Raw genomic sequence first — 24,969 nt, 5'->3', positions numbered from 1 at the left:
TACAGCTTTTGTCAGCACTCACATCATCAATAAATACAAGAGAACCAGTTCCATTGGCAGCCATACATGCCCACGCCATGACACTACCACCACCATGCTTCACTGATGAGGTGGTATGCTTAGGATCATGAGCAGTTCCTTTCCTTCTCCATACTCTCTCTTCCCATCACTCTGGTACAAGTTGATCTTGGTCTCATCTGTCCATAGGATGTTGTTCCAGAACTTTGAAGGCTTTTTTAGATGTCATTTGGCAAACTCTAATCTGGCCTTCCTGTTTTTGAGGCTCACCAATGGTTTACATCTTGTGGTGAACCCTCTGTATTCACTCTGTTTGAAGTCTTCTCTTGATTATTGACTTTGACACACATACACCTACCTCCTGGAGAGTGTTCTTAATCTGGCCAACTGTTGTGAAGGGTGTTTTATTCACCAGGGAAAGAATTCTTCAGTCATCCACCACAGTTGTTTTCCATGGTCTTCCGGGTCTTTTGGTGTTGCTGAGCTCACCGGTGCGTTCCTTCTTTTTAAGAATGTTCCAAACAGTTGTTTTGGCCATGCTCAATGTTTTTGCTATCTCTCTGATGGGTTTGTTTTGTTTTTTCAGCCTAATGATGGCTTGCTTCACTGATAGTGACAGCTCTTTGGATCTCATCTTGAGAGTTGACAGCAACAGATTCCAAATGCAAATAGCACACTTGAAATGAACTCTGGACCTTTTATCTGCTCATTGTAATTGGAATAATGAGGACATAACACACCTGGCCATGGAACGGCTGAGAAGCCAATTGTCCCATTACTTTTGGTCCCTTAATAAGTGGGAGGCACATATGCAAACTGTTGTAATTCCTACACCGTTCACCTGATTTGGATGTAAATACCCTCAAATTAAAGCTGACAGTCTGCAGTTAAAGCACATCTTGTTCGTTTCATTTCAAATCCATTGTGGTGGTGTATAGAGCCAAAAATGTTAGAATTGTGTCGATGTCCCAATATTTATGGACCTGACTGTAGTACATAAATAAACTATACATAATCTGTGCAAAAAAAAATTCATAAAGAATACGTATACATATACAAAGAAATATATATATATATTAGTGCTACTTCCCCCAGAATTCGCTTGTTTGTTGTCCCGGTTTCCCCCTTCTTCACCCCGCAGCCAGGCATGGTGTATTTCAGCAGCCAAATACACTCACACACACTTCAACTCGTTGTCTTCAATGGCCAGTGTTCCCTTTTTTTGCATTGCGGTGTCCAGTGCGTTACAGAGTACAGTGCATTACAGTGTACAATGTATTGCGATTTCCAGTGCGTTACAGAGTACAGTGCATTGTGGTGTCAGGTGCGTTAAAGTGTACAGTGCATTGCGGTGTCCAGTGCGTTACAGTGTACAGTGCATTGCAGTGCCAATTTGTGAGTTTAACTCTTTGATGTGCTCACAAGCTGTGTTCACTTTGCCTTCTGTTATCCTCTGCTCAGTATATGCAGTAACCTCTAGCAACCAGGCAGTGAGTGGTAATGATGTGTGGTAACCTCTAGCAACCAGGCAGTGAGTGTTAATGATGTATTGTAACCTCTAGCAACCAGGCAGTGAGTGTTAATGATGTATTGTAACTTCTAGCAACCAGGCAGTGAGTGGTAATGATGTGTTGTAACCTCTAGCAACCATGCAGTGAGTGGTAATGATGTGTGTTAACCTCTAGCAACCAGGCATTGTGTGGAATTGATGTGTGGTAACCTTTAGCAACCAGGCAGTGAGCGTTACTGATGTGCGGTAACCTCTAGTAACCAGGCAGTGAGCAGTACTGACACGCGTTAACTTCTAGCAACCAGGCAGTGAGCGGTAATGATGTGCAGTAACCTCTAGCAGCCAGGCAGTGAGCGGTAATGATATGCGGCAACCTCTAGTAACCAGGCAGTGAGCAGAAATGATGTGCGTTAACCTCTAGCAACAAGGCAGTAAGCGGTAATGATGTGCAGTAACCTCTAGCAACCAAGCAGTGAGCGGCAATGATGTGCAGTAACCTCTAGCAACCAGGCAGTGAGCAGTAATGATGTGCGGTAGCCCCTAGCAACTAATCAGTGTGTGGTATTCTTTTCCTCTTTCCTTCTTTCCCTCTTCCTCTCCTGCCTTCTTCCCCTCCTTCCTTCTTTCCCTCCTGCCTTCTTTCCCTACTTCCTTCTTTCCCTCTCTTTCTTTCTTCCTTCCTTCCTTCTCTCCTACAAAAAAATAAAAAAAATAAAATAAAATATAAAATTGTAAAAAATTTAATAAAAATAAAAACCTAATGACACTAGTGGCGGAGCTACCAGGGTCACAAAAGGTCACACTTGCGACCGAGCCCTGGCGTTCTGCCACCGGGCTCCGAAGAAAGGGTTCCCGGGCTTGGGGCTGCTCAGTCCAAAATGCTCGGGCCTATTTTTTTGTCCCACTCCGGGCCTGATATACACAGTATTTAGGATGCCACAACCTCAACCCAATCATTTGAGAAAGAGATTGATTTAGACCACTTCCACTGATCAAATACTCCTCAGGCACGAGAATACTGCCCGAGGACAACTCAGAAGTTGAAGGGTATTTTTTCTCCCTCCATCACCCCTTCTGCCTCCTTAAAGTCTATACTGTCCTGGTCCGACTCCGTCAAATCCTCCTCAAATAATTGAATGCTATACCTATGTGGAGTAATCTCTTTATCCTGAAAGCTGTTTCACATGCTGTTTATTGCCAACTTTAAAACTACATACAATATATATGATTGTCAGACTGTTGTACTTCATGTATGTATGATATGATTCTCTGGTACTGTAATTTCTATGGAAACTTTGTAAATCCTACTATTAACCTACAAAATAAAGAATTCAAAAACGGATCTTCAGTTTAAAACAATATTCTGATTTAATTACAGCTCTCACATAGTATTTGGGAGAAACTAATTCTAATAAGTTTTAATACTGTTCAGCTGAATTTCTACAACAAGTTTTTAAGCCAGTAATAGCGCTGTATTAATATTAATAGTAAGATATCATCTGTAAGGCCCTATGGATCATTATGAGCCTGACAAGGGAGATATGAAAAAATGTTTTCTGCTCCACAAATCATTACTCTTTGGTGTCTCATACTTTATTTCAGAACTCCTTCCCTCTGCTGTATTCATAAAATATAAAAAAAGTACATGATGAACTTCATTTTTTGCCACATCATCTGTATCTGTTCTACTTATAGATGATAACTTTTCTACAAAATGGACCATGGGCAATAAGTTTAAAAGGCTAAAAATAAAATGTGGCTCACGGCCAAAGATAAAAAAGCTATAAATAATAAAAGAGCTTTTAAAAAAATATATTAATGAAGAAACACTATCATCGTTTAAATGTTACAAAGAATATAACAGAATATGTAACAATGAAATCAAGAGCGCAAAAATTCAAAACGAAAGACAGATTGCAAAAGAGAGTAGGACAAACCTCCAAAAATTATTGAAATATATTGATAGCAAGTAGGTTAGGTCCGAGCATGTAGGCTCTTTATAAAATGATCTGGAGTGGGTGACTGGGGACAAAGAGAAGGTACATTTCTTAAATACCATCTTTAGCTCTGTGTATACAAAGGAACATGGGGGAGCTCTTGTCCATAATGAGGATGAAATTGATATAGCCGCAAATGAACCACTATGGCTCAAAATTAATATGGTCCAGAAATATTTAAAAGTAAAAGTGAATAAGGCTCCTGAACCAGATGGCATACACCCACGGGTTCTAAAAGAATTGAGCTCTGTCATTTCAAAGACATTATTTCTAATTTTTAGGGACTCCTTAATGACTGGCAAAGTACCACTGGGTTGGCGTAAGGCCAATGTGGTGCCTATTTTTAAAAAGGAGTCAAAGTCTTTACCAAGTAACTATAGACCTGTTAGTTTAATCTCTGTAGTTGGGAAGATACAGGAGAGTTTAACTGCTTCCATGCCGCCCTATAGCAGAACTACTGCTACAGGGTGACAGGTCTGCGCACAATCACGTATATAAAACGTGATTTTGCATTTCCAGGTAGGGGGCAGCTACAGATGTCAATAGCCGGGTTCCCCAGTGCCCGAGTGCTCGAATGGTCAGTCCGCCCTGATCCTTAGTGTGACTCCAATTTGGAATCTTACACAGTTCTTTCTTTTTTTCCTTCTGGTGGCAGAACAAAGAGGAGGGTGGGTGAAAGGAAGTTAAGTGTGTGTGCTATTGTTGGAACTGGCATTAAAGTGGAATGGTGCTGGGTGGTGCATAGGAGCTCTTGGCAGCCAATGTAATGTAACTTCTGTGTATGCGCACTGAACTTATAGCACTTGGCTTCGCTCTCAACATCTTAAAAATACATTTGCTGAAAAATGCAGTTTAGCTACACACCACTTAAAATTGCTGTAAAGCGACATTTAGTTTTTTTTAGCAACAAAAACCCTAAGGGAGTCATTTTGTAGCTGCTGCAAATCATTTGCTACAAAATCTCTTGCGTGACTTGGGACTTAAAGAATAAAGGACAGATTGACAGAGAAGACACAGAGAGCTGTGGGTTCCCTATGTAATCCATGCAATGTCCGCTGTAAAACATCTGCTAAAAAAAGAGATCTATCCTACAGGAAATAATGTATTTGCCTGTTACTGAGTGAAGAGTACTTACCTCCAGAAGCTGGGTATTCTTAGTGTGGGCGACAGTGGGCAAAGAGGCATGAATAATATCAACAACTGACTGCAAATGCTGCAGACAGGCTGCCTGAAAGTCTGAACTCTTCACTTTAACAGCACGGACTCTCCGCTCTGTATTCATCTGTTCACAGTCCGTGATGAAACCTTTAAACATGGACAGAATGTTTCGGTATTCCTCAGGTGGCAGCTCAGCTTGACCACTGGATATTTTGGCTTTCAATTTCTCTGCAGTTTCCACCATGGAGCAGAACTTGTTAAAATGCCTGCTGTAAGCCTCAACTTCCTCCATGGAGAGTTTAACAATTGAAAAGATCTTTTTCACCTTAATATGGAAAGATAAATATGGAAAAACAAAAGATAACAATTAGCATTTAGGCAAAGGGTGCATGTTTAGGGTGTAACATGTAACATGTTCAGCATCAGACCTCTCTCTACCCTTGTGGCATCAAGCTGGGGATCTTCTCCCCGTACTCGCTGCCACAATTCAAAGATCCCTATGAATCAATGAACTACAAGTACAGAGAGCCTTCGGCTGTCGGCTTGCAGTTCTCAATTAACTACCATGGCGCTGTTGAGCACTGTGGTAGTTCATTGGTTCTGCATGGCACCAGTGGTCTGCTGATCTGCTGAACTTATCCTTTAAATATGCAGTATGTATAAATATGCAGTATGTATTTTTTATACAATGTATGTGTTGTTTTTATTAATATAATGTCCACATGAGGTACGTGATGTCTTTTATGTAAGGAGGCTGCATCTGTATTTCATTTTGTGATTTTTATTGTAAAATGATAACAAATTATCATGATTATGATACTTATGAATCTTAATCATTAATCACCACTTTCAGTCAGTAACACATCTGAATTGTAGACAACTCCCTTTCCCAATAGAGCCAAAAACATTTAATTCAGTCAGGTTAGAAAGGCTGCCAGAGGGGTGCAGGCTGTGTTTGGCTTTCTTATTAGAAAGTCCAACATGCTTTACAGTCATGGATGCAGCCTGTATTAAACATTTGTTTTGTGGACTAAAGATTTAGACACTTGACCAACCTCGTAGTCTAAAAACAGACAATAATATGAACTTTCCTCTGCTTTTGAAGGATTTCCACAAGATTTTGGAGTGTGTCTATGGGAGTTTGTACTCATTCAGCCAAAAGATCTCTTGTGAGATTAGGTACTGATGTTGGAGACCTGGCTTGGAAACAATGTTCTAACTCATCCTAACAGTATTCAGTAAAGTTTGGGTTAGTCCACAGTTCCTCTACACCTAGGGTTGTCACCTCATCCCTTTAAAACCAAACACATTAATTATACAGATTCTGTGGCTGATTACGGTGGTAACTAAAATCACTGAGTACCTTACCTGCAATTAATTAGCCTCAGAACCTGTATAATTAACATGTGTTTGGTTTTAAAGGGATGAGGTGGCAACCCTATCTACACCAAACTGGCCAAACCATGTCTTTATAGAGATAGCTTTGTGCACAGAGGCACAATCATATTGGAACAGAAACGGTTCCTTCCCCAAACTGTTCCTACAAAGTTAGAAGTGCAAATTGTCTAAAATGTTTTTGTTTTCTATAGCATTAAGGTCTGATTCACGCCTTGTTTTTGCGTTTAACAAACTCCCTGACTCTTTCCAAAAATGCAGCGGCTGATAAAAGCATAGATGTGACAGTTTTTTTTAAGAAATATGTACAGTATAGACAAGTGAGCAACAATATACAAATTAAATGAACTCAACATTTGAAACAGGATGAGTTTTGTCCACCCCCAGAACAAAATTGATGCTGACATAAAAGCAAACAGGCATGTGCTATAGACCGGGCACATAGAAACCAGGATGGATTCTGGAATATGTTTTGTTGCTAACAACAGACACATTTCACATATACCAGAGAGATGAGCATGAAAACTTTACACACCTGGATTATGTAATCTTTGTCAGTTCCAAGAAGGAGGTCACAGTCAGGCCAAATCTTCTGACCACTCGTTTGACTTCCTTTTTTCTCTGTGTGAAGCGACATTTTCATATCTATCGGCGGTTGGTAGTATAAGTTACAAAAACAAGGATCGAGGCTAAGAGGAGACATTTTACCTGGAATAAGACAAATTTAACATTTGTTTCATGAAAATTTGATTATTTATTATTTTTTATAAACACAAGACCTTCTGATACTATAAAGGTGAGAGATCTAAAGGAATTTCTTTTTATTGTAAAATACCCATAGCACGGATAAGTGTCAGAGGTAGGGACAAGAAATTTTGTGTACTTTTCTACCCAAGTCCAGACTGGCCAAAGGGCACACCGGCCACTGAGCTTTGGAAGAGCGGCCTGTTGATGACCAGCCGCACAGCAGGAGGTAAGCAGCAACCGTGGCCTGGACAGAGCTAACACAGACCGCAGCTGCCGCTCACCTCCCACTTTGCGGCTATGCCTAAAGCAGGGCCAACGGAAGGAGCAGCAGTGAAGGCTCCAGTGAAAGAAGGAAGCATTGGCTGAGGACACACAGACACCTCCTCGGCCTGCCACTGCACACAGCCGCACTGAAGGGACAACAGTGGCATCTCTACAGGTCTGTAGCAGTAGTGGATTGGGCTGTCTCTTTGCTGGACGAGCTGTCTCTTTGCTGGTTGAGCTGTCTCTTTGCTGGCTGGGCTGTCTCTTTGCTGGACTAGCTGTCTCTTTGCTGGATGGGCTGTCTCTTTGCTGGATGGGCTGTCACTTTGCTGGACTAGCTGTCTCTTTGCTGGACAAGTTGTCTCTTTGCTGGCTGAGCTGTCTCTTTGCTGGATGGGCTGTCTATTTGCTGGTTGAACGGTCTCTTTGCTGGGCAGGCTGTCTCTTTGCTGGATGGGCTGTCTCTTTGCTGGTTGAGCTGTCTCTTTGCTGGATGGGCTGTCTCTTTGCTGGCTGAGCTGTGTCTTTGCTGGACGGGCTGTCTCTTTGCTGGACGGGTTGTCTCTTTGCTGTTTGAGCTGTCTCTTTTCTGGATGGGCTGTCTCTTTGCAGATTGAGAGGTCTCTTTGCTGGACAGGCTTTCTCTTTGCTGGACGGGCTGTCTCTTTGCTGGACGGGCTGTCTCTTTGATGGATGGAGTCTCTTTGCTGGATGGGCTGTCTCTTTGCTGGACGGGTTGTATCTTTGCTGGATGGGCTGTCTCTTTGCTGGATGGGCTGTCTCCTTGCTGGATGGGCTGTCTCCTTGCTGGATAGGCTGTGTCTTTGCTGGACAGGGATGTCTCTTTGCTGGAAGGGCTGTCTCTTTGCTGGACGGGCTGTCTCTTTGCCGGATGGGGATGTCTCTTTGCTATATGGGGATGTCTCTTTGCTGGATGGGGATGTCTCTTATGTCTCTTTGCTGAAATGGGCCATCTCTTAGGGGGGAATATATAAGGGGCACTGTGATTAGATTTTTAGGGGAACTGTGATATAAAGGGGACTGCGCTGTAAAGGAGCACTGTAATCAATACAGTGCCCCTTTACAGTGCAGTCCCCTTTATATTACAGTGCAGAGGACAGACTCAATATTCCATCACCAACTGCCCCCGTGAATGACCATGCACCCCTTCCCCCCGGAAACTGTTCAGTCTAAAATGCTCAGGCCTATTTTTTGTCCCAGTCTGGGCCTGCTTGTACCTATGACAATTGTAGGTGAACAATGACTGTGGATCTCTCCAAAGGAAATGCAGAAACAGAAAAAGTTCTTTCAAGAGCTGCATTTTGTTAAAACCTGTAATGATAATGTTTAGTATATGAATTCATTTTTTATATCTAACAGGTCTGTATTTACATTTACAGGGGTTAGACAACAAAATGGAAACACTACATGATTTGCAGGGGTAAAAGTGATGACATGTTTCACGTTGAAAGCAGAAGTGATGTAATATTCTTTTGTTTCCGCTGTGTGATGAGAAACGTAGCTAACAGGTGGGAAGCCTCACTTTCATCATTCACTGAGTGCGCTGATAGTATAGTCATATCATTGCAAACTGAGCTTCAAAGCTGGCAAATTGTGGGTGCCACTTAGCTGGTGCCTCTGTGACTGAAGTTGCCAATTTATTTGCTGGGTTGCGAGGTACAGTATTGTAGCACTACCCCCTTGGGAGTTGCTAGAGATTTGGGTCCCCCTATAGTCGTGCAGAGCCAGGCAACACGCATTTCCACATTAACTTGCATCTAGGAGACAATAGCCAGTCCTTGAGCTTTGTTTTGAGGTTTTATTAGGGGATTTGAACTGAGATAGGGTTAGGGGTGTGCAGGATGCCCAAGGGAACTGTGATACCGAGGACAACTTCCTGGAACTATATACAAGTTTTTTTACAGCAAAATTCCTCTTCTTGGAGAGCAAGCCAGCGTCTCTGAATGTACCACCCCAGACCCTTCTAATCCAGCTGTTCTGGGGGAAACACCTAAGCAGGGAATCCAGTGCATGTCAAAGTTAGACAGTCCCGGGTAGTTGCTAATCTGGTTTCCCACCAGAGTGCTTCTTCCCCTATCTGGCACAGGGGGTGCAGGTGTACTCATTTATTCCTTCTGCTGTGTTGCTGGTGGGTCAGTGGCTGCTGCCAGGTCTTCTAGCTGGGCTGCTCCTTCCCTGCCACACAGATGGTCCTTCCTCCAGCTTCACATCCTCATCTTCCACCTGAATTTTCTTCCAACTCTCTCCTGCTGCTGAGCAGGCTCAGTTACTCTTAAAAGCTGTCCTGGCCCCTTGAAAAACCTCCTGTTGGGGATTGGCCAGGATTCTCTAAGAGTACAGACCAGCTACTCCTCACTTCCACCCACTGCTTCCAGATCTTTCTCCAAAATTCTAAAGCAGGGGGAAATCCCACAGAGCTGGTATGCAGAGCCTCTCAACTCTAATCTAAATTTGACCCTGCTAGCTATCACACGAAAGGCTGCTACTCAGCCCTCCTAGCTAACAAATAAAGTCTAGCTCCCCCTAGCTGACTAGGAGGGTGCTACAGTATCAAAGGTTATCTCGGCATATACAGTTTCTGGGAAAACACTGTCTAATAGGCATTAGAGAGGTTGACATGGTAAACTTACTAAAAGAGAGAAAAGGACATTGCACAGGATTGTGACCCAGAATAAGAAAACAACTGCTGCAAAAGTGACTGAAGAGCTCAATCTCAGTCTTCACAGGACTCAGTCTTCACAGGACTCAGTCTTCACAGGACTGAGATTGAGCTCTGCAGTGACTTTTGCAGCAGTTGTTTTCTTATTCTGTGTCACAATCCTGCAAAATGTCCTTTTGTCTCTCCAGTTTCCTGGAAACTCTATAAGCAAACAGGTTTAAAAAAATGAATGCTATCAAGCTGAAAATCAGAAAATTAATAACAGTTTTTCTGATAGTAACAGCAATATTTGAAGAGCTGCCATAATGAATGATGTGGATCAGAAAGGGATTGCAGTCCAGTAATATGCACAGCAGTGACAGGCATATAAATACAATGGATGTCATGTCACTGGCTGAGATGCTGTCATAGCTCTCGGCTACTCATTAATATGGCATTATCGTTACACATAACAGTCTTGTCACTCACACATTTCACTGCCAGATGGGATGTGCTGTCAAACGATAGTGCAAATACATCTCTCAGAGTCATTTGTGTAAATACAGGCAGTCTTTTTTAATGTGATAAAAACAAATGAGATAAAATCATCATTAATTTTAACTGAAACAGAGAGACTGGCTTGGTTTGCATCATCTTCTCAGAAATTGGTGAACTACCAGTACTACAGCCAATGAGCTCAATTCACAAAATGTAACACAAGGGTAATTGGATTTTGTACAATTTTGTCCAATCAGTTTCTTGGAGTCCATTAAGGGGCACAGAAATTCATTGAATTCTTAGGCTGTCATCAAGAAGGAAGTCCTGGTCCTTAACCCAGAACAGATAATTCTGGTGTCCCTAATTGGACACTAAAGAAAATAGGATTTTTGCACTCACTTTCTTCAAAATCTTTTTGCTGGAGTTTATTGCAGATCACGAGAAGTCATAGAATTCTTAGCCTGTTGGGTTATACTGCCACCTACAGGAGAAATTGGTTGAAGCCCAGGAGTCTAAGAATTGCATCGCATACTAGCACATTATGAAGGACAAAGTCCTGCAGCGACATGCTGTCACCGATGCGTTGACTTCTGTCTTCACCCGGTCTTCCTTCCGGGTTCGCGGGCTGTGGTCGCTTGTTTGGCTGAGTCACGATGATGTCACTCCTATGCATGCATGTGGGAGTCTCAGCCATGCCACACAGCTTACCAGTGCCGTTCCTTCAGAGCACATGCACCGGTGATGTCACCAGCTGCAGCTCACTAGAATATCTCCTAAACGGTGCATGTTTAGGAGATATTAATTTTACCTACAGGTAAGCTTTATTATAAGCTTACCTGTAGGTAAAAATCATAAATGAGAGTTTACTACCACTTTGAAGGTCTTGTCCCCTCCCACTCTGTGAATGGACATTGAAAGGAGAAGCACTGCACTGATAATCTGATTTCTTTATCAATCTGGTCTCTCACCCTATCCTCCTATTAGCATGATCTTTGTTGGCACATGAGCAATGCAGCACAACTATTTGGGTCCTTGTGTTGCTTGTCTTTCTCCTAGTCAAGTTCTGCTTTACATGGACTGCAAAAGGCTGATACTAACTCAAATTCTGGAACTTACACTGCTTACATTTATTGCTGTATTATGGAATACAGAGCTGAAATGTGTCTTTTATATGTGTCCAAAATTCAGTATTAAATTAAATCTGGGAGGGTGACATGCATATCTAAACGCCAAAACAAAAGTGTCATATATCTGAGCTTACCAGTACACCTATATAGAGACTGCATTTGTTTCTTTATTTATCCTTTAGGTATCTCACCATCACAGTTTCACTTTAAAGTTGAATTCCAGACCTATATAAAAGACACAGTGCAGCTCTATATTGTATGGGCAGGGAGTAATACATAGACAATTATATATATATACAGTTGTGTTCAAAATAATAGCAGTCAGACATCACTAACCTGATCAATCACTGTTTTTGGTAGAAATGATATTTCTACATGGCAAATAATTTACTAGCAGGTGTAGTAGAGTAATAGAAATCCAACAGACCCAAGAGTCATGACATGCATGCTGTTGATTCTGTGTAATTGAATCACTAATTGAAAGGGGCATGTTCAAAATAATAGCAGTGTGGAGTTCTAATAGTGAGGTCATTCATTCTTTGAAAAACAGGTGACAATTATTGCCCTTATTTAAGGAAGGAAGGCAGCAAATGTTGTACATGCTGGTTACAGTGCATTTCTCTCTGAAATTCTGAGGAGAATGGCTCGTTCCAGTCAACTCCAGGTAGATCAAAGAAGGTGTAAAGTTACCTGTGAGTACTGTTACAATTAGAAGACGCCTATGTGAAGCCAAGCTATCTGCAAGAAGCCCCCGCAAAGTCCCACTGTTGAAAAAAAGACATGTGCTGAAGAGGTTACAATTTGCCAAAGAGAACATTCACTGGCCTAAAGAGAAATGGCGCAACATTTTGTGGACTGATGAAAGTAAGATTGTTCTTTTTGGGTCTAGTGGCCGGAGACAGTTTGTCAGACGACCCCCAAACACTGAATTCAAGCCACAGTACACTGTGAAGACAGTGAAGCATGGTGGTGCAAGCATCATGATATGGGCATGTTTCTCATACTACTGTGTTGGGCCTATTTATCGCATACCAGGGATCATGGATCAGTTTGAATACATCAGAATACTTGAAGAGGTCATGCTGCCTTATGCTGAAGAGGAAATGCCCTTGAAATGGGTGTTCCAACAAGACAATGACCCCAAACACACCAGTAAACATTTTTCAGTTTATATAGTGAATGTTTGAGTTTGTAAAGAAGAATACAAACACTGCTATTTTTTTGAACAGTCTAATATTCACTTGTCTTCAATTTTTTTAGAGGAACAACACAAATTTGATCTATTTTTCTTTATGTTTTGATTTGGAATAGAATGTGTAGTGTTCCAAATGCATTTGTGTGTATGGAAATAAAAGCTATTAGAAGGATTTTGAGCTTTATTCACTTTTTTCAACACACTGCTATAATTTTGAACACAACTGTATATATATATATATATATATATATATATATATATACACAGCGGGTAAAATAAGTATTGAACCTGTCACCATTTTTCTCAGTAAATATATAAATATATTTCTAAAAGTGCTATTGACATGAAATTTTCACCACGTCGGTAGCAACCCATGCAATTAATACATGCAAAGAAACCATAAACTAAATTATGTGTATTTAAATGGAATGACACAGGAAAAAAAGTATTGCACACGCTAACTGAAATGTATTTACTACTTTGTACAAAATCCTTTGTTTGTAATGACAGCTTCAAGATGCCTCCTGTATGGAGAAACTAGTTGCATGCATTGCTCAGGTGTGATTTTGGGTCATTCTTCCACACAAACAGTCTTCAAATCTTGAAGGTTCTGTGGGCCTCTTCTGTGAATTCTGATCTTTATTTCTTTCCATAGATTTTCTATTGGATTCAAGTCAGGTGATTGGCTGGGCCATTCTAGCAGCTTTATTTTCTTTCTTTGAACCCAATTGAGAGTTTACTTGGCTTTGTGTTTGGGATCATTGTCTTGCTGAAATGTCCACCCTCATTTCATCTTCATCATCCTGGGAGATGGCAGCAGATTTGTATCAAGAATATCTTGATACATTTTACCATTCATCCTTCCTTCAATGATATGAAGTTTGCCAGAACTGTATGCTGAATAACAGCCCCACACCATGATGTTCCCACCTCCAAACTTCACTGTTGGTATGGTGGTTTTGGGGCAGGGGCATACTGACAACTCATGGGGCCCCCGGGCAATAGGGGATCATGGGGCCCCTGTGACCTTGCCCAAACTCAAAAAAGCCTATGAAAAAGGAACCAAGGGCATCTCATAGGGCCCCTTACTGACCCCGGCCCTCGGGCAGTGCCCGAGTTTCCAAGTGGTCAGTCCGCCCATGTTTTGGGGTGATTTGCAGTGCCATTTCACCTCCAAACATGGTGTGTATTATGACATCCAAAGAGTTCAATTTTGGTCTCATCTGACCAGACTATATTTTCCCAGTATTTCACAGACTTGTCTAAATGTTGTGCAGCAAACTTTAAACGAGCTTCAACATGCTTTTTCTTCAGCAATGAAGTCTTGCGTGGTGAGCATGAATACAGGCCATGGTGGTTGAGTGCATTACTTATTGTTTTCTTAGAAACAATTGTACCTGCTAATTCCAGGTCTTTCTGAAGCTCTCCACAAGTGGTCCTTGACTCTTTGACAAGTCTTCTGATAATTCTTTTCATTCCTCTATCAGAGACATTCAGAAGTTTAGAAATCATTCTGTAACCAATGCTATTAGTATGTGTTGCAACAATAAGGTTGTGAAGGTCTTGAGAGAGCTCTTTGATTCTTTACATCATGAGATGTTTCTTGTGTGACACCTTGGTAATGAAACATCTTTTATAGGCCATCATTTGAGACTGAACCAGCTGATAAAATTTTTCACTGACAAGGGGCAGGAATGTTTCCTAAATACTGATAGATTTCAGCTGGTGTCTTGGCTTTCCATGTCTTTTTGCACCCCCCTTTCATCAGGTGTTCAATACTTTTTCCTTGTGTCATTCCATTTTATTACACATAACTTAATTTCTGAAGTTATTTGTTTTGGTTTCTTTGTATGTATGGATTGCATGGGTTGTTACCGACATGTGGTGAAACTTTCACATCAATAGTACCTTTAGAAATATATTTACTGAGAAAAATGGTGATGTGTTCAATACTTTTTTTTTTAAATCCAAACAACTTTTATTGCCAAGATAATAAAAAAAGAATGTAACAGTACTTACAGACTCCACAATGACATTACTGCATCAACAGGATTACTCATGAATAGAACAATGTGGATACGCAGATCCCGTATTGGACAGAATAACAGAAATAGTAAACAATCAAAACAGAGGACACAAGAATCCAAGGCCTTTTTGACAATACCTTTCTTTTTCCTTTTTTATCCTTTGTTCCTTTCCATCCAGATATAAACATAAATGGGGGAAAGGAACAAAGCCAAAAACAAGCCGACAAACAAAAAACCAAAAAAAAACAACAACATTCGGTTCACCCGAGACATCTCATCAGAGAAAATGGGGTCCGCTATCATTTGAGGAGGGACAAGCCCAGGTGTATCCAACCAACCCTGCCATACCTGCTGGAACTTACGATAGGCATTGAGATGTTGGTACGTGAGTTTTCCCACGGGAGTAACAAATTAACATAATCTATCCATTGCTTACTAGTTGGCGGAGCCGACGATAACCAATACCTTGCTATCAACTTCCTAGCCAGATAAAAAAGTCTAGATACCATAATATACACTCCTGGTTGGAACAGTTCTTGATCCAGTATCCCAAGCAGACATTGCAAGGAATCCTGGGGAACGGTATATTGCATGGGGAACGGTACTAGAGAAATAAACTGGAGAACCTCACTCCATTATCTATGTAACTTGGGGCAGCGCCAGAGCATGTGAATGAAATCGCTCTGTTGAACCCTACACCTCGGGCAATCAGGTGATTCACTCCTGCCCCACCGGTACAGTTGCACAGGGGTCCTATACGCACGATGGAGAATAAACAATTGAGGCAATTCATGAGAGGGAGAAAGAGAAACCACCAGAACAGATTCCAGGGCAGCATCCCAAACATCACCAGCAAATTCTCCAATATCCCGGGACCACTGCACCCTACCCAGAGACTAGCTTGATCCTGTACTGTGGACAAAAGCTGGGAGTATACCGGAGAAATCATGCCCTTCTTGTGGGTTGCCTGAGTATCATCCTTAAGAAAAACTGAGTATGCCAATGTGAGATTAGAGAGCGAAGACTGAGCCTGTACCGCATGGCATAGCTGAAGATATCGATAAAAATGCTTATGTGTAAATGTAAATTCCATTTGCAGTTGTGAAAAGGACTTTAGGATTGCCCCCGAATATAACTCAGATATAAATTTCAGGTCTCGATCTCTCCAGTCATGAAAACCCTCCAGTTTAGCCAGTTCTATATATTGCGGATTGTTCCACAAGGGAGTATAGGAAAGAAAGCAGGTAATATGAAAGAATACTTTTACCGCACTCCAGAAGTGCCTCAAGAGGTCCATGGTTGGAGCCATATATGTAAGGACCATTAGAGCCATCTCAAGATGAGAAAGAGCCAAAATGGTGGAATCAGGAAGGGAAATCAACCTTATAATGGGGTCAATATTATAAGATGAATCCCAGCCTACTAGTTGCTGCAATTGGGCCGCCAGGAAATAAAGTCTAGAACCGCCAACACCCCCTGACTCCTTGCCATATTGCAATGTGGACAATTTGTTGTGTACAGACCGTGAGGGGGAGATCTGCAGGATCCACAGGCATCAACACGATTTATGCCAATTCATTTTAAAGTCAGAAAATCTACCAAAATGTTCAATAAGGGACATAACAGCATCTAAGGATGTGGAAGTATCGCCCAAGTATGACAGTGTGTCATCCGCATAAAGGGATCTTTTCTGAGAGAACACCCCTTGTAAAACTAATGATGTCTGGAGATTGTCGCACCAAAATCGCCAAGGGTTCTAACGCCAAAGCGAACAAAAGAGGCGAGAGAGGGCAGCCCTGCCTCGTCCCCCTCTGCAGCCTGAATGAATCTGAAAAAACCCCATTAACCCGGATTCGGGCACTAGGGGCCGCATAGAGAAGACGCACCCAACTAATGAACTTGGAGCCAAAGCAGAAACTAGACAATACTTTCCATAGATAAAGCCATTCCACACTATCAAATGCCTTAGCTGTATCCAAAGATAAAATTGCCCTCCCCCCAAAACTGTCCACTGGAATTTGCAAATTCAGAAAAAGTCTGCAAATATTATTAGCCGTCGCTCTAGAAGGAATAAATCCCGACTGATCTTTATGTACAATATTACCAATAATCTGCGCCAGTCTAGTAGCTAGAACCCGGGCCAACAATTTAGCGTCCGTATTCAGAAGGGAAATAGGTCAGTAGGAGTCAGGTTTTAACTTATCTTTTCCAGGCTTCAACAGTACTATAATAACAGCCTCATTCATGGAGGGGGGCAAACCATTTCCATCCATGGTGGCATTCAGGACATTGAGCAAGGCGGAGGAGTTGTACACTGTATCTATTATAAATTTCAAATGGCAATCCATCTGAACCCGGGGATTTATTACTGGGGACTCACAAATTTTAGAGTTAGGACCACAGATGATCAGGGTGCCGTGTCGTGGCTCTGTGGCTTACGTATGTATTTGCAAATGTGTGCTAACTAAACCCCTGTTATAAACGCATACTGTTAGACAGGTTAATTCGGTTGTTAGCAAGCTGGCTGGCAAGTTGTCCAAGAACATTGTTCTCTCCCTCTTTTTTTCACTATGTGATGCCTGTTTATGTGTCCTTGCTTCATAAGCCAGTTATAGACTTGGGCGGGTGGCCACTTTTATGCATGTTTGATTTTTTGGTACGTGGGTGCACTAGGACCCTGGTTGCCATTGTGCTACATGCTGGGGTCCAGTGCACTCCTTTGCCTTTAAGAGGGGTGGCTCCCTCAGGTCCACCTGCCCTTGATCTATCCATTAAATGCATGTGCCTCTACTATGGGGACTCACAAATTTTAGAGTTAGGACCACAGATGATCAGGGTGCCGTGTCGTGGCTCTGTGGCTTACGTATGTATTTGCAAATGTGTGCTAACTAAACCCCTGTTATAAACGCATACTGTTAGACAGGTTAATTCGGTTGTTAGCAAGCTGGCTGGCAAGTTGTCCAAGAACATTGTTCTCTCCCTCTTTTTTTCACTATGTGATGCCTGTTTATGTGTCCTTGCTTCATAAGCCAGTTATAGACTTGGGCGGGTGGCCACTTTTATGCATGTTTGATTTTTTGGTACGTGGGTGCACTAGGACCCTGGTTGCCATTGTGCTACATGCTGGGGTCCAGTGCCCTCCTTTGCCTTTAAGAGGGGTGGCTCCCTCAGGTCCACCTGCCCTTGATCTATCCATTAAATGCATGTGCCTCTACTATGGGGACTCACAAATTTTAGAGTTAGGACCACAGATGATCAGGGTGCCGTGTCGTGGCTCTGTGGCTTACGTATGTATTTGCAAATGTGTGCTAACTAAACCCCTGTTATAAACGCATACTGTTAGACAGGTTAATTCGGTTGTTAGCAAGCTGGCTGGCAAGTTGTCCAAGAACATTGTTCTCTCCCTCTTTTTTTCACTATGTGATGCCTGTTTATGTGTCCTTGCTTTATAAGCCAGTTATAGACTTGGGCGGGTGGCCACTTTTATGCATTTATTACTTGGGGTGCCTGCTTAAGCTTCAGATAGCTCCTCAACAGTAACTGGCAAATCCAGTTCCCTCTGGTCAGTCTCCGATAAAACAGGAAAAGGGCAGGTGTCTAGGAACTGCAAAAGCTCAGAATAGGTGGCTACAATTTTTGAAGCATACAGATCGTCGTAAAAGTGATGGAAAACTCAGGATTTTCGCATGACTCGTGCAAGTCACTCCATCAGCATCCTCAATCTTGGCTATAGTGGACACCCCTTGTTTTGACTTTGCTACGAGAGGAAGAAGGTGCCCCGTACTTTCCCCCTCCTCAAAATATTTTTGTTGCAGAAAATATCGCTTCTTGTAAGCTACTTGAGTAAGCACTGATTCATAAAGGGTCTGGGCCTCTACCCAGGAGGTGCAGTTACAAGGGCTTTGGTCTTGGATCATCTGAACCTCCCGCTGCTGAACATCCAACCGTACCTTCTCCTCCCACTCCCTGGATCTACGCTTAACCGCTGAAATCTCCCTAGATAATCGAGCCCCTCAGGAAGGCTTTCATCGCATACCAAACCATTCCTGGCTGGGACAGGCCTACATTCCACTGCAGAAAGTCTGACAACTCCCCCGGAATCAACTCGGACTCCAGAAACAGTGCCAACCAAAATGGGTTCACCTTCTACAGTGGGTATAACACACCTGCAGTTTGACCCAGAAAGGGGCATGGTCAGATAGAGCCCTGGGTTCATACACAGCATCAAACACATATGGCAGGACAATCGAGTTCCCAAGGCCCAAATCTATGCGTGAAAGCCCATCATGAGTAGCAGAGAAACATGAATAACATTTTGCTGTCAGTTACTTCATCCGCCACACATCCCGGAGGCTCAGTTCCACCAATAAATTGGCAAATGGGGTAGGCTGAGAGGATAATTGTCTGTCCCTACCGCCCATCTATCCAAACTAGGGAGTAAACAATTGTTATAATCACCCAACGCCAATAGGGGAACATCAGGATGATTGGCCATAAATTAAGCTAGGCGTTTAATGACCTCTGAAGAGTAGGGTGGAGGGATATATACCACAGCTGCTATAAAGCGAAACCCATTCAAAGAACACAGCAGGAAAATATACCTGCCCTCTGCGTCAATCTACTCCTGCACATGAACAAATTGATCAGAGTTAGAGATGAGGATACACACACCTCTAAAGAACGTGGAATGGAAAGAATGGTATTGAATGGGAAATAAACAAGAGCGGAGGGTACCAACAGTGTCAGATTTCAAATGGGTTTCCTGCAAACATACTACAGACAGCTTTAAATGTTTAAGTACATGGAAGACAGCACCCCATTTGGTTCTATCACCAAGACCCCTTACATTCCAGGATAAAAATATCAATTCTTTATGGGAGACAGACATAATACATATGGAGAAAATAGGAAGGATAACACAGTTGTAGACAGATATAACGCCCCTCGGGGGGAGCGATGAGCAGATAGGCAGTAGAAGGGACCCAGATCACATGGGTCAGGAGATCACATGACCAGGAGGACAGCCTCAGGAAGCAGAAAAGACAGACCTAGTAACATGTACTCCACTAAATATAGACATCCCAGGGGAACCATAAACAAAACAAAGGAAAATACTGAAATTATTACCAACATGTAGGCCAAGAGAGTCGTAATAATAGTGACTGAAAACACTGGCAGGAGGCCAAAAGGTCCCCTCAAGACCATAAACAGGTTGGGGTTTACACAATGTCTCGTGGACAAGCATACAGCAAGTAAATGTAAGGAAAGCATAAGAGGGGAGGAGCCCCAATTTAAGCGGGAAAAAAAATTCAGGAACAAAAGGGGGGGGGGGGGAAATGTGAGAGCAATACCCTGCTGTTCTGCTGAGTTTAAGGCATTAAGGATCAACCAGGTCCCCAAGGTCAAGTTCCAGGGGAGTTTGCCAGGCGATGTTCTGCTCCATCCAACCACTACAAGGCTGCATTAGGACTATCAAAGAAGTAAAAAGCATCAACCGCAATCACTCGAAGTTTAGCTGGATATAGCATGACATATTGAAGGCCCAATGCCCGAAGATGTTTTTTGACATCCAGGAATTTTGCGTGTTGCTTTTGAAATTCCACGGAAAAATCTGGAAATAATGATACTTGAACATTATCAACTGACAGGTTGCCCTTGCTTCTGGCCCTGGAGAGAATAGTATCTCTGTCTCGATAACTGAGGAGTCTGAACAAATAGGGCCTAGGAGGAGCGCCGACTGGAGGAGCATGTGCTGGGACGTGTGCGCACATTCTACTGCAAATATGAGGGAGAATGCATCATTGCCAAAGGTAGAGGTCAGCCAGGCTTCAATAAAGGCTACAGGATTTTTACCCTCAGCACGCTCCGGGATACCCACTGTGCGCACATTGTTGCGGCGTGACCGATTTTCCAAATCTCCCAGTCTAGAGGGATTAGTAGAAACGACTGATTGCACATATCGCACGTCCCTATGTAATGGTTGCCAATCATCTTCCAGGGTACTCACTCTCCCCTCCAAGGCTGCAGTGCAATCCCGCAATTTCTGCATATCTTGACGCACCAGGGACAATTCCATCCTCATCCCCTTCACCACCCCTGTAAGAACAGCTACAGATGAGGTGCATGTAGTGACTGCGGAGAGAATCTCTCTAAGGGTGGGTTCAGGATGATCTTCAATGGAAACAGCAGTCTGTGTCCCATGAGACTGGGATGGTTGGATACTCACTGCGGAACTGCAGGATGGGATCTCTCGGTCTGTCAGTGTAAGAGGGATCTGAGTACAGCCTGCACAGTCTAAGTCTGGATCAATAGTGGAGTCCAAATGTTGTTTCTGGAAAGTTTCCCTGGTGAGTGGCCTGGCAAAGAATTTTTGAGCAGCCTCCCTCTGCTTCTCCTTGGATGCATGGATTGGGGTACCGCCATCTTGCCCAGCCGACTCAGGGAAGGCCCAAAGTGCTTTCCCCCTTTTAGCTATCTCGGATCAGGATAAATGGGGCACCAAGTGACAGCAGGGAGGTTGAAGCACACCCTGGGGACCCACAATGCCGTTTTAGCCGGAGAATGAGGTGCTCACCAAGCACACGTCCTACTGCATGCAAAGCCGGCCACGCCCCTTCCCCAATACTTATTTTACCTACTGTATATATACAGTGGGGATCGAAAGTTTGGGCACCCCAGCTAAAAATTTGTATTAATGTGCATAAAGAAGCCAAGGAAAGATGGAAAAATCTCCAAAAGGCATCAAATTACAGATTAGACATTCTTATAATATGTCAACAAAAGTTAGATTTTATTTCCATCATTTACACTTTCAAAATAACAGAAAACAAAAAAATGGCGTCTGCAAAAGTTTGGGCACCCTGCAGAATTTATAGCATGCACTGCCCCCTTTGCAAAGCTGAGACCTGCCAGTGTCATGGATTGTTCTCAATCATCATCTGGGAAAACGAGGTTATGTCAATCTCAAAAGTTTTAAATGCCCAGACTCATCTGACCTTGCCCCAACAATCAGCACCATGGGTTCTTCTAAGCAGTTGTCTAGAAAACTGAAACTGAAAATAGTTGACGCTCACAAAGCTGGAGAAGGCTATAAGAAGATAGCAAAGCGTTTTCAGATGTCAATATCTCTGTTCGGAATGTAATTAAGAAATGGCAGTCATCAGGAACAGTGGAAGTTAAAGCAAGATCTGGAAGACCAAGAAAAATATCAGACAGAACAGCTCGCAGGATTGTGAGAAAAACAATTCAAAACCCACGTTTGACTGCACGATCTCTCCAGAAAGATCTGGCAGACACTGGAGTTGTGGTACACTATTCCACTATAAAGAGATACTTGTACAAATATGGTCTTCATGGAAGAGTCATCAGAAGAAAACCTCTTCTACGTCCTCACCACAAAAATCATCGTTTGAACTTTGCAAATGAACATATAGACAAGCTTGATGCATTTTGGAAACAAGTTCTGTGGACCGATGAGGTTAGAATTTAACTTTTTGGCCGGAATGAGCAAAGGTACGTTTGGAGAAGAAGGGGCACAGAATTTAATGAAAAGAACCTCTGTCCAACTGTTAAGCATGGGGTTGGATCAATCAGGCTTTGGGGTTGTGTTGCAGCCAGTGGCACAGGGAACATCTCACGAGTAGAAGGAAAAATGGATTCAATAAAATTTCAGCAAATTTTGGATGGTAACTTGATGCCATCTGTGAAAAAGCTGAAGTTAAAGAGAGGATGGCTTCTACAAATGGATAATGATCCTAAACACACCTCAAAATCCACGGGGGATTACATCAAGAGGCGTAAACTGAAGGTTTTGCCATGGCCTTCACAATCTCCTGACCTCAACATAATTGAAAATCTATGGATAGACCTTAAAAGAGCAGTGCGTGACAGACAGCCCAGAAATCTCAAAGAACTGGAAGACTTTTGTAAGGAAGAATGGGCAAAGATACCTCAAACAATAATTGAAAGACTCTTGGCTGGCTACTAAAAGCGTTTACAAGCTGTGATACTTGCCAAAGGGGGCAGTACAAGATATTAACTCTGCAGGGTGCCCAAACTTTTGCAGACGCCATTTTTTTGTTTTCTGTTATTTTGAAAGTGTAAATGATGGAAATAAAATCTAACTTTTGTTGACATATTATAAGAATGTCTAATCTGTAATTTGATGCCTTTTGGAGATTTTTCCATCTTTCCTTAGCTTCTTTATGCACATTAATACAAATCTTTAGCTGGGGTACCCAAACTTTCGATCCCCACTGTATATATACACACACACACGGTATGCAGCCAAAAGAATGTGGATAGCATATACCTAGGGTATACCAGCCTCCGATGTTTTGGGAAGGCTTTCCACAAAATTTTGGAGTTTGTCTGTGGGAATTTGTGCCATTTCAGCCAGCCAAAAGATCATTTGTATGGTCAGGTACTAATACTGGACAAGAAGACCTGGCCTGCAGTCAATTAATTCCAATTCATCCCAAAAAGGTATTCAGTAGGGTTCCTCCACACTAACTCATCAAACCATATCTTTATGGAGATGGCTTTGTGCACAAAGGTACAATCATGCTGGAACAGAAAATGGTCTTCTTTGTGTTTTAATTTTAACACATTTCTGTGTTTGTTTCATTTTATGAAACGATGCTTGCAATGTAAAAAAATCTATTTCTGGTATAATACACATTACCTATTGATTACCAAAAAGAAAACAAGAGGTTTCTAACCACTATTAGGTCACTACATTCCAACTCTTTCTTGTTCGCTTGTTACATAATCTTAGGTAATAGGATTATTCCTACCAGCCATGTTCTAGATATAAAAATTTAACTTTTATTTAAACATATTTAAAACCATTTTTAAATGCCACATTTTTTCCACAAGCACTGTCACAGTCATTCTTAAAGGTCAACTCCGGGCAACCGATAAAAATTAACCCTTGCAGACTGGTTTAATTGCCCGTTTACTGTAGGTCTAAGGCAACAAAGAAAGAAAATTTACTTACCCGATCCTCCCCTTACAAAATTAAGTTCTCTTGGCAAAATGTTAGACATTATTTTGGAGACAAGACCCAGCAATAGATAAGTTAATTGCGGAACATACCAGACAGGTCAGGGATAAAGTTGTGGATATGTTTAACGCAGGGTTAGGATATAACAAAATATCCCAAGCTTTGAACATCTCATGGAGCCATGTTCAATCCATCAAAATGGAAAGAGTATGGTATAACTGCAAACAACATGGCCAACCACCTAAACTGACAGGCCGGGCAAGGAGAGCATTAAATCAGAGAAGCAGCCAAGAGGCCCATAGTAACTCTGAAAGAGCTGCAGTGATCCACAGATCAGGTGGGAGAATCTGTCCACAGGATAACTATTAGTTGTGTAATCCACAAAGCTGGCCTTTATGGAAGAGTTGAGCTGCAGAACACAATTCATCACTTCCCTTAATAAAAGCACCACCTAGTGTACACCAAGCACATAGCTAGGCACACACTTAACTCTTTGATCACCCTAGATCAGGGTACCTCAAACTTTTTAAACAGGGGGTCAATTCACTGACCTTCACACTGTTTAGGGGCCGGACTATAGTTTGAAAAAACAATGAATACATTCCTATGCACACTGCAGATATCTTATGCACACTGCAAAAAAACAGGAAAGAACAATACAATATTTAAAATGCACTGTACTCTGTAACATACTTTACACCAAAATACACTGTAATGCACTTGACACCGCAATGCACTGTACTCTAACACACTGGATATTGCAATGCACTGTACCTGGTGCCTGGTGTGCTCTCCTCCTCCTCTCCTGTTGCTCTTCTGGCTGCAGCGGGTGAAATCAGGGTCTTCCAGGCTGCTGCTCGCCGGGTCCTTGCGGTCGAGGACCCAGCGAGTGGCCTGGCTATTTGCCAGCGCCATTATTTCCTTCTCAGCTGGCCCAGCGGGCCAGGTAAATGACTTTGGTGGGCCGTATGTGGCCCGAGGGCTGTAGTTTGAGGACCCCTGCCCTAGATGTTAACCCTTTCCCAACCAGTGTCATTAGTACAGTGTCAGTGCATATTTTTAGCACTGATCACTGTATTAGTGTCACTGGTTCCCACAAAGTGTCAGTTAGTTTAAAAATGTCCGCCCCAATATAGCAGTCCCGCTATCAATCGCTGATCATCGCCATTACTAGTTTAAAAAATAAATAAATAAAAATTCCAGCATATGTACCAGAGTTTGTAGACGCTATAACTTTTGTACAAATTAATCAATATACACTTATTGGGATTTTTTACCAATAATATGTAGCAGAACACATTTTGGTCTAAATTTATGAAGAAATTTGATTTTTAAAATGTTTGTCTTGGATATGTTTTATAACAGAAAAT

The 24,969-nt window shown here is 42.2% G+C and overlaps 1 protein-coding gene across 1 annotated transcript in view; it reads right to left on the bottom strand.

The window, feature by feature from the left end:
- DNAH14 (dynein axonemal heavy chain 14) overlaps window positions 1-24,969 on the bottom strand; it is a 338,071-nt gene that overhangs the window by 252,451 nt on the left and 60,651 nt on the right. The window contains exons 17-18 of the mRNA XM_089684997.1: window positions 6,614-6,786; window positions 4,661-5,008 (exon numbers count right to left, since the gene is read on the bottom strand). Coding sequence (XP_089541123.1) covers window positions 4,661-5,008; window positions 6,614-6,786 — 521 coding nt within the window. The remainder of the gene's footprint in view (window positions 1-4,660; window positions 5,009-6,613; window positions 6,787-24,969) is intronic.

Source organism: Staurois parvus, unplaced genomic scaffold (assembly GCF_062004578.1).
Source record: "Staurois parvus isolate SC_StPar_1 unplaced genomic scaffold, SC_StPar_1.0 ptg000362l, whole genome shotgun sequence".
In the NCBI taxonomy this organism is placed as follows: domain Eukaryota; kingdom Metazoa; phylum Chordata; class Amphibia; order Anura; family Ranidae; genus Staurois; species Staurois parvus.
The sequence above is the reverse complement of the archived record's forward strand: the minus strand, read 5'-3'. Positions and strand labels throughout refer to the sequence as shown.